The sequence below is a fragment of the Lepus europaeus genome, chromosome 22 (assembly GCF_033115175.1).
Source record: "Lepus europaeus isolate LE1 chromosome 22, mLepTim1.pri, whole genome shotgun sequence".
Lineage (NCBI taxonomy): Eukaryota > Metazoa > Chordata > Mammalia > Lagomorpha > Leporidae > Lepus > Lepus europaeus.
The window spans coordinates 40,850,801-40,863,403 of NC_084848.1; the positions used below are offsets into that span (position 1 = coordinate 40,850,801).

The following is a 12,603-nucleotide window of genomic DNA, read 5'->3' on the forward strand; positions in this document are numbered from 1 at the left end:
CCAGCTCCCTGCTGATGGCCTGGGAAAGCAGTGGAAGATGACCCAAGTGCTTGAGCCCCTGCACCCACCTGGGAGACCCAGATGAAGCTCCTGGCTCCTGGCTTCGTCCTGCTGCAGCCCTGGCCATTTGACCCTTGTGTTTCAATGAGAAGACTTGGTACAGGGACATTCCTTGGTGTTCCCAAGCTAAAATGGTGGCACTGCTATGAATCTTAAAAACAGAAGTCTGTAGTTTTTCTGTGCTTTGTCTTCATTTGTTCAAAACACTGATTAAGGCCATCTACATTAGTCATTATCCATGGCTTTGTTTAGCTCTTGATCTAACAGGAGTTTCAGAACAGGGCCATGCATCAGTAGACATGAGTTCTGAGATATTATTTTGAATTTGGTTTAGATTTCTTAGAAAATCTGAAAACAATTTTTGTTTGTGCAAAAAAAGCTATTCACTATTCATTCTTTTAAATTTTATTTTTATTCATTTGAAATGCGGACAGAAAGAGACACACAGACAGAGTTCTGTCTGCTGGTTCATTCCCCAAATGCCTGCAAGAGCCCAGCTGGGCCAGGCTGAAGCCAGGAGCCTGGAACTTGATCTGGATTTCTCGTGCTGCTGGCAGGGGCCCAAGCACATGAGCCGTCTCTGCTGCTTACCAGTGTGCGTTAGCAGGAAGCTGGAGTCAGGAGTGGAGCTGGGCCTTCAGTGTGGGATGTGGGCATCCCAAGAGACATCTTCGATGCTACCCCAGCTGCCTTTCCCTAATTTTTAAATGATAGTAGAGGACCGGTGCTGTGGTGCAGTAGGTTAGTCTTCTGCCTGTGGTGCCGGCATCCCATATGGGTACCGGTTCTAGTCCCAGCTGCTTCTCTTCTTATCCAGCTCTCTGCTATGGCCTGGGAAAGCAGTAGAAGATGGCCCAAGTCCTTGGGCCCCTGCATCTGTGTGGGAGACCCAGAAGAAACTCCTGGCTCCTGGCTTAAGATCGGTACAGCTCCAGCTGTTGCGGCCATTTGGGAAGTGAACCATCGGATGGGAGACCTTTCTCTCTGTCTCTCCTCTCTGTCTGTAACCCTACCTTTACCTCTCAAGTAAATAAATAAACATTTTTTAAAAAAATAATAGTATAGTATTGTCAAATTGTAAGAATGAGAAGCTAACTCTTATTGTAAGACTGAAATACATAATATGAATGCATCATGAGGTGAGTGTTGTGGCACAGTGGGTTAAACCACCACCTGGGATGCCAGCCTCCAATCTGGGCCCTGATTCGAGTCTTGGCTCTTCCACTTCTGATCCAGCTCCCTGCTAATGTGCCTGGAAAGGCAGCAGAGGATGGCCCAAGTACTGCAACCCATGTGGGAGACCCGAATAGAGTTCCAGGCTCCTGACTTCAGCCTAGTCCAGCCCCAGCCTTCGTGGCCATTTTGGGAATGAACCAGAAGATAGAAGATATCTCTTTCTCGTCAATAAATAAATAAATAGTCTTTTTAAAAAGATTATTCATTTATTTATTTGAAAGGTGGAGTTAAAGAGACAGAGAGAGAGAGAGAGAGAGGTCATTCATTCACTGGTTTACTCCCCAAATGGCTGCAACAGTCAGAGCTAAGATGATCTGAAGCCAGGAGCCAGGAGCTTCTTCCTGGTCTCCCACGCAGGTGCAGGGGACCAAGCATTTGGGCCATCTTCTGCTTTCCCAGGCCATAGCAGAGAGCTGGATTGAAAGTGGAGTAGTCGGGACTCGAACCGGCACCCACGTGGGATGCCAGCACTGCAGGTGGCAACTTTACCTGCTATGCCACAGTGCCAGCCCCCAAATCAATCTTTTGTAAAATAAAAAAAAAAAAATCAAGAATAACAAAGTCCCAACTATTCTGGCAGTTCGGTCACAGCATTTAATCTCCTGTTCAACAGAATGTGTTGAATGATGCTCATGAAAATGTCATTCGCTACCACGAAGCAGTCACCAGGGCAGTGGGGATCATCGCATCCCTCGGAGCCACCTGTGCATCGCACCCAGTAGACCTGGACAACCTGGAAGAATCACTGGCAGCGCCTTGTCGCAAGCAGGAGGAGCTAGAATCCACCCTCGCGGACATCCAGGGCCTCACGGAGAGGCTGGGAACTGTGTGCAGCCCCCAGGCCAAGCTGCAGCTGCAATGCGCTTTGCAGGAACTGGTTGCTAAGAAGTCAGCCTTGCAGGAGGCAGCTAGAGGAGCGGACGCTGAGCGAGAAAGGTAGGTCTCCTGGTAGAGGTACTGCTTTAAGAATATAAAAATACACTTGTCTTTATAGTTTGCATGTACACGTTAGATAATTTGGAAAGTATGGAAAAGTAAAAGAAGAAAAATGAAAGAAACTGTGGTAGGCATTTCCATGAATTTTTTTGATGTGCCCCTTGTGTCTTTTGTGTTTTTAATATTGTCTACACCAACAGAAGATTTATAAAAGTAAATGTGTGGGAAATGCATGTATCTTGAGGAGGGATTAGGATGGTGGAGTAGGGAGGGAGCTTGCTGCTCTAGTCTAGGAGAAGATAGTTTTTAAAAAGAGGAGAGCGTGTAGTCTCGGGGACGAGATAGGGAGAAAACAGCAGGGGAACTCCAGGCACGTTGGAGGGACACAGTGGACCTATGAGGAGGACAAGGATTCTCACAGCTCAGGACCCCAGCAGCCAAGAGCCTCTGCACCAGCGTTGGAGAGTGAGGTGAGACCAGATGGCAGCAGCCCAAGCCACTGGTGATAAAGTTGCAGAAACAGCCTAGAGAGAATCCCTGTGGGGGATAGTGTACCTGACAAACTAGAGGAGAGAAAACAAAGGTGCGGCACGTTTCTCTTTCCCCGATCACCCTGAAATGGTGTCCTGTAACAAGCCGACAGAGAGCAAGTGCCATTTTGGACATAGGTAACAGCTGCACCAGCTCGTGTCTGCACCCAGCAACCAGCCGAGTGGAGACTCCTGCGTCAGGTGGGGAGAACAGACAGGGGCTGGGTGCTCATGACTGTGGGAGGCTTGTGTGATGGGGCTGTGAAAACACTGAGGCTGTGTGGGAGAACTCAGGGTGTGGCTGGGACTCTGGGCAGTCACTGTGGGAGACTCCACATGATCAGGGCTCCCCGGTTACCTGGTGAGGGACATTGCTGGGGAATCTGTGCTTACACTGAGGACTGCACAGATCTTTTGTGTGGTCCTTGTGGCAGAACAGATGAATAATTGAATAATATACTCACTGGGACCAGCACCCAGGTACTGGTCTCCTTTGAGAAGAGCTCAACCAAGTCTACACTAATGGAGAAGAACAAACCTCTCCTCTGATTTAAAAAAAAAAAGGGATATTTACCCTGGATGTGTCACCTCAGACACACCCTTCACCCTGGAGCACTGAACAGATCTCCCTGGCCACACCTACCACACACCTCTAGGTATTCCCTGAAAGCAGACACTCCACTAATCCACACAGACATAGTCCAAAGATAAAAGCCCCCACAGCAAAAAATAAATAAATAAATAAAATAAAATAAAGAAACCAACAAGTATCTCCACAAATGCTGAATAACAAATGCACCAATTCAAGAAACAAGAATAAGGAAGACAACATGACACCCCCAAAAGAACACAACACTTCAATAATAGCTTGTGGAGATAGTGAGATGGAAGAAATGCAAGAAATGGAATTCAAAAAATTGATTATAAGATTACATAGAAGTAATCAGAAGCAAATGCATGAACTAATGAAATCCATACATGACATGAAAGAAAATTTCTCCCACAACATTGAGATCTTAAAGAGAAATCAAAATGAAATCTTGGAAATGAAGAATTCAATAGAACAAATGACAAATGTGGTAGAAAGCCTTAACAACAGAATTGGTGAAGCAGAAGGGAGAATATATGACTTAGAAGACAAAGCAAAGGAAATTATATAGTCAGACCAAACACAAGAAGAAATTAGAAAACTAAAAAACACTGTTGGGAATCTACAGGATACTATCAAACGACCCAACATACAGGTTCTAGGAGTTCCTGAAGGCATGAAAGGGAGAAGAAATTCTAGAAGGCCTTTTTAATGAAATAATAACAGAAGAATTCCCTAATTTGGAGAAAGAAAAGGACATCCAAGTACATAGAAACTCCTAATAGACATGACCCGAAAAGCTCTTCACCATGACACAATGTAATCAAACTCTCCACAGTGAAACATAAAGAGAAGATTCTAAAATGTGCACGAGAGAAACACCAGATTACTTGCAGGGGATCTCCGGTTAGACTCACAGCAGACTTCTCATCAGAAACCCTACAGGCTAGGAGAGAATGGCAAGGCATAGTCCAAGTCTTAAGAGAAAAGAACTGTCAACCCAGGATACTATACCCTGCAAAGCTCTCATTTATGAATGAAGGTGAAATAAAGACCTTCTAAGACAAACAGATTGAAAGAATTTGTCACCACCCATCCTGCCCTGCAGAAGATGCTTAAGAAGGTGCTGCACACAGAAACACAGAAATATGGTCATCACTACAAAAGAAGGTAAAAGAATGAAATCTCCAGTAAAAGTACAAAAAATTATCTGAAGTAAAAAGTAGGAATTTATATGGAAAAAATGGCAGGGCAAAGTCATTACTTATCAGTAGTCACTTTGAATGTAAATGGCCTTAACTCTCCTGTTAAAAGGCACAGGCTGGCTGAATGGATTAAAAAACAGAACCCTCTATTTGCTGCCTACAAAAAACCAATCTCACCAACAAAGATGCACACAGACTGAATATGAAATGATGGAAAAAGACGTTCCATACTAACAGAAACCAAAGAAGAGCTGGTGTAACCATCCTAATATTGGACAAAATAGATTTTAACACAAAAACTGTTAAAAGAGACAAGGAAGGGCACCATGTAATGATTACGGGATCAACTCAACAGAAAGATGTAACTATTATAAATGTATATGCACCTAATTACAGGGCAACTGGCTATTTAAAAGAAATGTTAAGGGATCTAAAGGGAGACATAGACTCCAATACAATAGTAATGGAGGGATTTCAATACCCACTTTCAGCAATGGACAGATCACCCAGACAGAAAATCAGCAAGGAAACAGCAGAGACCAAATGGACCTAGCAGATATCAACTGTTCATCCTATAGTTGCAGAATACACATTCTTCTCCACAGTGCATGGAACTTTCTCTGGGATTGACCGCAGGGTAGGCCAGAAAGCAAGTTTCAGCAAATTCAAAAAAAGTTAGATCAAACCATGAATCTTCTTAGACTACAATGGGATGAAACTAGAAATCAGCAACTCAGGAATTTGTAGAACATATGCGAACACATGGAGACTGAACAACATGCTCCTGAATGAACAGTGGGCCATTGGAGAACTCAAAAAATTTCTGGAAACAAATGAAGAGAACAATACAACATATCAAAACTTATGGGATACAGCAAAAGCAGTGTTAAGAGGAGAGCTTATAGCTATTGGTGCCTACATCAAGAAATTTGAAAGGCACCAAATAAATGAGCTATCAGTGCATCTCAAGGATCTAGAATAGCAATAGCAAACCAAACCCAAAACTAGTAGGAGAAAATAAATAATTAAAATTAGAGAAGAACTCAATAAAATTGAAATCAAAGAAAAAAATACAAAAGATCAGCAAAATAAAGGGCTGGTTTTTTGAAAAAATAAACAAAATTGACACAACTAACCAAAAAAAGCAGAGAGAAGACCCAAATCAGTAATATCAGAGATGTAAAAGAAAATGTAACAACAGACACCACAGAAATAAAAAGAGTCATCAGAAATTACTACAAAGAGCTGTATGCCAACAAACTGGGAAAACTACAAGAAATAGGAAGATTCCTGGACATATACAACCTACCTAAGTTGACCCATGAAGACATAGAAAACCTAAACAGACCCATTAACAAGACAGAAATTAAATCAGTAATAAGGACTCTCCCAATAAACAAAAGGACTGGATGGCTTCACTGCTGAATTCTTCCAGACATTTAAGGAAGAACTAACTCCAGTTCTTCTCAAGTTATTCACAACAATTGAAAGGGAGGGAATCCTCCAAGATTCTTTCTATGAAGCCAGCATTATCTTAATTCCTTAACTCAGAAAAGACGCAACAGAGAAAGAGAATTACAGTCTAGTTTCTCTGATGAACATAGGTATAAAAATCCTCAACAAAATTCTAGCCAACCAAATCCAAGAACACATCATAAAGATTATTCACCCAGACCAAGTGGGATTTATACCTAGTATGTCAATATAGTATGATCAATCAATGTAGTAAATATATAATATATATAGCAAATCAATATAGTATGATTCACAAATCAATATGATATCTCACATTAACAAACTGAAAAACAAAACCATATGATTATCTCAGTAGATGCAGAGAAAGCATTTGATAAAATACATCACCACTTCATGATAAAAACTGGATATAGAAGGAACATTCCTCAACACAATGAAGGAAATTTATTACAAACCTGTGGCCAGTGTCCTACTGAATGGGGAAAAGTTGGAAGCATTCCCACTGAGATCTGGAACCGGACAGGGATGCCCACTCTCACCATTGCTATTCAATATAGTCCTGGAAGTTTCAGCCAGAACCATTAGGCAATAAAAATAAACCAAAGGGATACAAATTGGGAAAGAGGAAATCAAACTAACCCTATTTGCAGATGACATGATTCTATAATATAAGATCTAAAAGACTCCACCAAGGACTATTGGGACTCATAGAAGAGTTTGGTAAACTAGCAGGATATGAAATCAATACGCAAAAATCAACAGTCTTTGTATACACAGACAATTCCTTGGCTGAGAAAGAACTTCTGAGATCAATTCCATTCACAAAAGCTACAAAGAAAATGAAATACCTTGGAATAGATCTAACCAAGGATGTCAAAGATCTCTATAGTGAGAATACAACACATTACAGAAAGAAATAGAAGAGGATACCAAAAAATGGGAAAATCTCCCATGCTCATGGATTGGAAGAATCAATATCATCAAAATGTCCATTCTCCCAAAAGCAATTTATAGATTCAATGCGATACCAATCAAAATACCAAAGACATTCTTCTCAGATCTGGAAAAAATGATGCTGAAATTCATATGGAGACACAGAAGACCTCGAATAGCCAAAGCAATCTTGTACAACAAAAACAAAGCCGGAGGCATCACAATACCAGATTTCAAGACATACTACAGGGCAGTTATAATCAAAACAGCATGGTACTGGTACAGAAACAGATGGATAGACCAATGGAACAGAATAGAAACACCAGAAATCAATCCAAACATCTATAGCCAACTTATGTTTGATCAAGGATCTAAAACCAATTCCTGGAGTAAGGACAGTCTATTCAATAAATGGTGCTGGGAAAACTGGATTTCCACGTGCACAAGCATGAAGAAAGACTCCTACCTTTCACCTTACACAAAAATCCACTCAACATGGATTAAAGATCTAAATCTACGACCCGACACCATCAAATTATTAGAGAACATTGGAGAAACCCTGCAAGATATAGGCACAGGCAAAGACTTCTCGGAAAAGACCCCAGAGGCACAGGCAGTTAAAGCCAAAATTAACCATTGGGATTACATCAAATTGAGAAATTTCTGTACTGCAAAAGAAACACTCAGGAAAGTGAAGAGGCAACCGACAGAATGGGAAAAAATATTTGCAAACTATGCAACCGATAAAAGATTAATAACCAGAATCTACAAAGATCAAGAAACTCCACAGCAACAAAACAAACAACCCACTTAAGAGATGGGCCAAGGACCTCAATAGACATTTTTCAAAAGAGGAAATCCAAATGGCCAACAGACACATGAAAAAATGTTCAGGATCACTAGCAATCAGGGAAATGCAAATCAAAACCACAATGAGGTTTCACCTCAACCCGGTTAGAATGGCTCACATTCAGAAATCTACCAGCAACAGATGCTGGCAAGGATGTGGGGAAAAAGGAAAGAAAGAAAAAAAACTAATTGGGTGGGAGGGCAGGTATGGTGGGAAGATTACTATATTACAAAAGTTGTACTTAAGAAATTAGTACTCATTAAATAAAAGGTTTCTTAGGGAAATAAAGAGTAAGTGTATGGTACAAAGGACAAATGACAGTGCACACAGAACGCAGAAGTTCCAAGACAGACGTTAATTTTACTTCTCTTGTGTTGGGCTGGCACCATGTTACAGTAGGTTAAGCCACTGGTTGTGAAGCTGGCATCTGCTGTCAGAGTGCCAGTTCAAGCCCTGGCCGCTCTGCATCTGTTCCAGCTCCCTGCTGATGCGTCCTGGGAAGGCAGCAGATGATGGCCAAGTGCTTCGGCCTCTGCCATTGGCCTTGGAGACCCAGATGAAGTTCCTGGCTCCTGGAGATTTATGTGTGTTCTTCTCTGTAGTGAAATTCATTCACCCATTCACGAACATTTGGGCTGTTTCCAGTTTTTATATTCACAAACAATGCTGTTAGAAACATTTTTAAATGCAAGAGGGAGAGAGAGAGAGAGAGAGAGAAAGAGAGAGAGATTGTCCAGGTCAAAAGGTATTCACATGTTAAATTACACCAAATAATTTTTTTAAGATTTTTTTTTATTTGAAAGAGTTCCAGAGAGGAGAGGAGAGAAAAAGAAAGAGGTCTTCCATCTGCTTGTTCACTCCCTAAATGGCCACAATGTTCATGGCTCGGTCGGGCTGAAGCCAGGAGACAGGAGTTTCTTCTGGGTCTTCCACGTGCAGGGGCCTAAGCACTTGGGCCATCATTTGCTGCTTTTCCAGGCTCATCAGGAGGAATCTGGATCAGAAGTGGAGCAGCTGGACCTCAAACTGGCACCCATATGGGATGCTGGTGTTGTAGGCAGAGGCTCAACCTTCTATACCACAATGTTGGCCCGATGATTTTTACCAGTTCCAACTTATAAACACAACATCTAGTTATTACAGTTGTCCCATGTTCTTGTCAACACTTGATGTTGCAAAACTTTATCTTTGTCCACCTGATGAGTAAGAAGTGGATACCATTGTGGTTTAAATTTGCATTTCTCAGACTGCTAATGAGTTTGATCTGCTTTTTGAATGCTTGTTGGTCCTTTCTATATCCTCTTCCGTAAAAAGCCTGTTCAAGCCTTTATGTGATTTTATTGGTTCATCCATCTCTGTTTTACTGGTTTCTAGAAATTTATTCTATATTTTAGAGACCCATACTTTATAGTTCTGTGAGTTCAAATATCTTTAGAGAGTGGGTTTCCTATTAGACACCCATCCTGGGGTTAGCTTTAAGAAGCATGGAAAACTCAAATTTGACCAACACTGGCTCTGTGGCTTTGCTTACTTCTGTATATTTGCATTTTATGGAGTTTGGGTCCTCAATTCCTTGGCGCTATACTAGTCTGTTTTAAGAAATTTTTGAGGGGGAGCCAGAACTGTGGTGCAGCAGGTTAAACTGCCATCTGCAGTGCCGGCATTCCTTATGGGCACTGGTTAGAGTCCCAACTGCTCCGCTTCTGACCCAGCTCCCTACTGATGCACCTGGGAAATCAGTGGAGGATGGCCCGAATGCTTGGGCCCCTGCCACCCATGTGGGAGACCCAGATGAAACTCCTGGCTTCTGGCTTTGGCCTGGCCCAGCCCTGGTCGTTACAACCATTTAAGGAGTGAACCAGCAGATAGAAAATTGCTCTCTCTCCCTCTGTCTCTCCTTCTCTCTCTGGAACTCTGACTTTCAAATAATAAATAAACAAATCTTTAAAAAAAAACTTTGATTTAATTAGTTAATTATTTTTACTTGAGAGACAAGAGAGAGAAAAAGCTCCCACTTACCGGTTTACTCCGTAAGTGCTTCAATAGCTAGGGCTGGGACCTGTCTGGCTGGACCAGGTTGAAGCTAGGAGCTCAGTATTCAATCCAGGTCTCCCAAGAGGGTCGCAGGGATCTGACTACTTGGGCCATTACTGCTGCATCCCAGGGTCTGCATTTGATGGAAGATGGAGTCAGAAACCAAAGCTGAGTGTGGAACCCAGGTACTCTGATTTGGGATGCAGGGGTTGCAAATAGCATCTTGTTTTTAAAATTCATTTATTTATTTCAGAGGCAGACTTACAGACAGAGAGAAGGAGAGACAGAGAGAGAGGTCTTCCATACACTAGTTCACTCCCCAAATGGCCACAACAGCTAGAGCTGAGCCAATCTGAAGCCAGGAGCTTCTTCCGGGTCTCCCACATGAGTGCAGGGGACCAAGCACTTGGGCCATCCTCTGCTGTTTTCCCAGGCTCATTAACAGGGAGCTAGATCGAAGAGGAGCAGACAGGATTCGAACTTGCACCTGTACTGGATGCCGGTACCACAGGCAGAGGCTTAGCCTACTATACCACAGTGCTGGCCCCTGTAACTGGCATCTTAATTGCTATGCAAAATATGTACCCCAAGAGGCTTTTTAAAAAATTTTTGTAAAGAATTTTTAATTGTCCTTAGTAATTTAGTCTGTGTTATATATGTAATAGATGTGTAATGTATATGTTGTATATGTAATTTTGTAGTGTTTTATAATACATCACAATATTAAATTCTAGATAAAATATAAAACATCCTATTTAATTGTTTTGCTGTGTACATTAACTTTCTTGTTATAACAATACCTTTATAAAAGTAATTGCAGATGTTACATAGTATTCTATATAATGGTGGTCGCAGTTAACATACCTTTTGTTAGACAAAAAGGGCATTGCAAATTTTTGATATTTTAATGAATCCTCTAATGCAAAAGGTCTTATCATGTTTAGGATAAGTCCCTTATGTTTAGGATTAATTCCTTCGGATAAATTGCAGAAGCTGAATAATGGCTCAGCAGCAGGAATGTTTCAAGGCTGAATTGTTCCCAGCGAGCCTGTACCAGGCTGCAGGTCAGCAGCAGTGGTCCGGACTGCAGCTCTCACTTCACTGAGCTTGTTTGGGGTGATTTCTCCAGCTCAGGGGTTTTCAGGTCTGCCCTACCTGCCTTTTAAAATCTGCACTGAAAGCAGATCCCTTCGGGTGACTTGTCAGCAGAGACAGTGAAATGCGTTGAAGAGGAACAAAGAACGTTTCAGAGCCCCTTTTGAATATGCACACTAAGTGTGGGGAACCCGCTGTATGAAGTCAGTTTGTTGTCTTAAATTTAATATTACTTTTTCTTGCTCAACCGTGTCTCATTAGGTATCTCCAGAATTACAAGAACTATGGGAAAATTAAAGAGAAAATTTGTGCCAACCTCAAGAAAATGGGGACAGTGCTTGGGCAGTCCATCTCCCCGCTCCCGGCGTCTTACAAAGAAGCCCTGGAGCGCTTGGAGGAGAGCAAGGTGAGAGACTGGCAAGGCTGCAGGAAGGGTGTGGGCAGATGCCCTGCAGAACACGCAGCCGGGGGTGGCCGAGAGTGTGGCTCAGTTACCACCCAGGAAATCCGCACCCTGAGTACAGACCCATGAAACATGCTGGAGTCAGAAGCTCAGGGTTAAGGAACAGAACGACGACTCTGAGCGATTTCCTTAACTGGGCCTGGAGACAGCGCCCCGCCAGCACCGTCCTATCCTAGGGACACTGCTGGGACAGTGATGGGACTTGGTTGTCCGCTGAGCACTTATGCAACCGTCAAAACCGAATTCCGGATACTGCTTGAACCCTCTTCCTAAGCGATCGTAGTGTTTGCGTATTCTCTTCTGTTAAAATCAGTGCTATTATTTTGCTAAGGACTCGAATGAGATCATTGCCAGGCATCTATGCTTAACATCCACCAAAAACCAAACCAAAAATTAAAAAAAGTGCCTAAATATTTTGTTGGTGGTTGCAGTAAGTATTTCGCAAATGAACTACCTAGTAAAATAAGAGACTTAAGTTACAATAATCAAGTGTACTTCTAGAATATTGTACCTTGAAAATATATTCCTCCTGGGGAAATCTGCCATAGTTTCCATAGTCTCAACTACACAATGACTACCGTAATAAATAATCCATGGCAGATTCTCATCTGTACCAGATTGACTTCCAAATGGACAAGGACTAAGTCACAATACTTTCAGCAGAGTTAAGTCATTCATTGTTCAATATTTAAGAGAGTTCATAAATTCAGAAAAACAGCAGGTGCCATGTCCTACCTATTCTTTTCTTTCTTGAGGTTCTGGTGTCAAACGCCGAGTCAGCCAAGGAAGACCTGCTGGAACTACGCCAGGTGGTCAGACGCCTGAGCGCCAGGTGCACAGAGGGTGACGGAGTCCATTTGCAGCGGATCCTGCTGGCTCTGTGGGAGGAATGGCTGAGGCTGCTGGAAGCTGCCAGAGTGTGGGAGATGTGGTGCGAGACCCTGAAGCAGGGCTGGAAGTTCGTCAGTGAAGAAGTGAGTGCCTCATTGGCTGCGAGAGTTAATTACGTGCCTTCCATTACTCTCACTGTGTCTTCAAGCAAAGCAGATAGTTCCTCAAATGTGCACATCACACACACACTCCTGTAGACATTTATGGAGGTCAGACCCCATTGAAATGACCTCCGAGGCTGGGGGCAGCCCTGCTGCTCGGTGCTTGCCTCCATGTGAGACACAGATGGAGTTTTAGCCTCCTGG

General features: G+C 42.5%; 1 protein-coding gene across 4 annotated transcripts in view; it reads left to right on the plus strand.

The window, feature by feature from the left end:
- Window positions 1-12,603, plus strand: part of SYNE2 (spectrin repeat containing nuclear envelope protein 2) — a 373,661-nt gene that overhangs the window by 192,236 nt on the left and 168,822 nt on the right. For all 4 annotated transcript variants that reach the window (XM_062181714.1, XM_062181717.1, XM_062181715.1 and 1 more), the window contains exons 49-51: window positions 1,910-2,232; window positions 11,206-11,350; window positions 12,163-12,381. In XM_062181714.1, coding sequence (XP_062037698.1) covers window positions 1,910-2,232; window positions 11,206-11,350; window positions 12,163-12,381 — 687 coding nt within the window. The remainder of the gene's footprint in view (window positions 1-1,909; window positions 2,233-11,205; window positions 11,351-12,162; window positions 12,382-12,603) is intronic.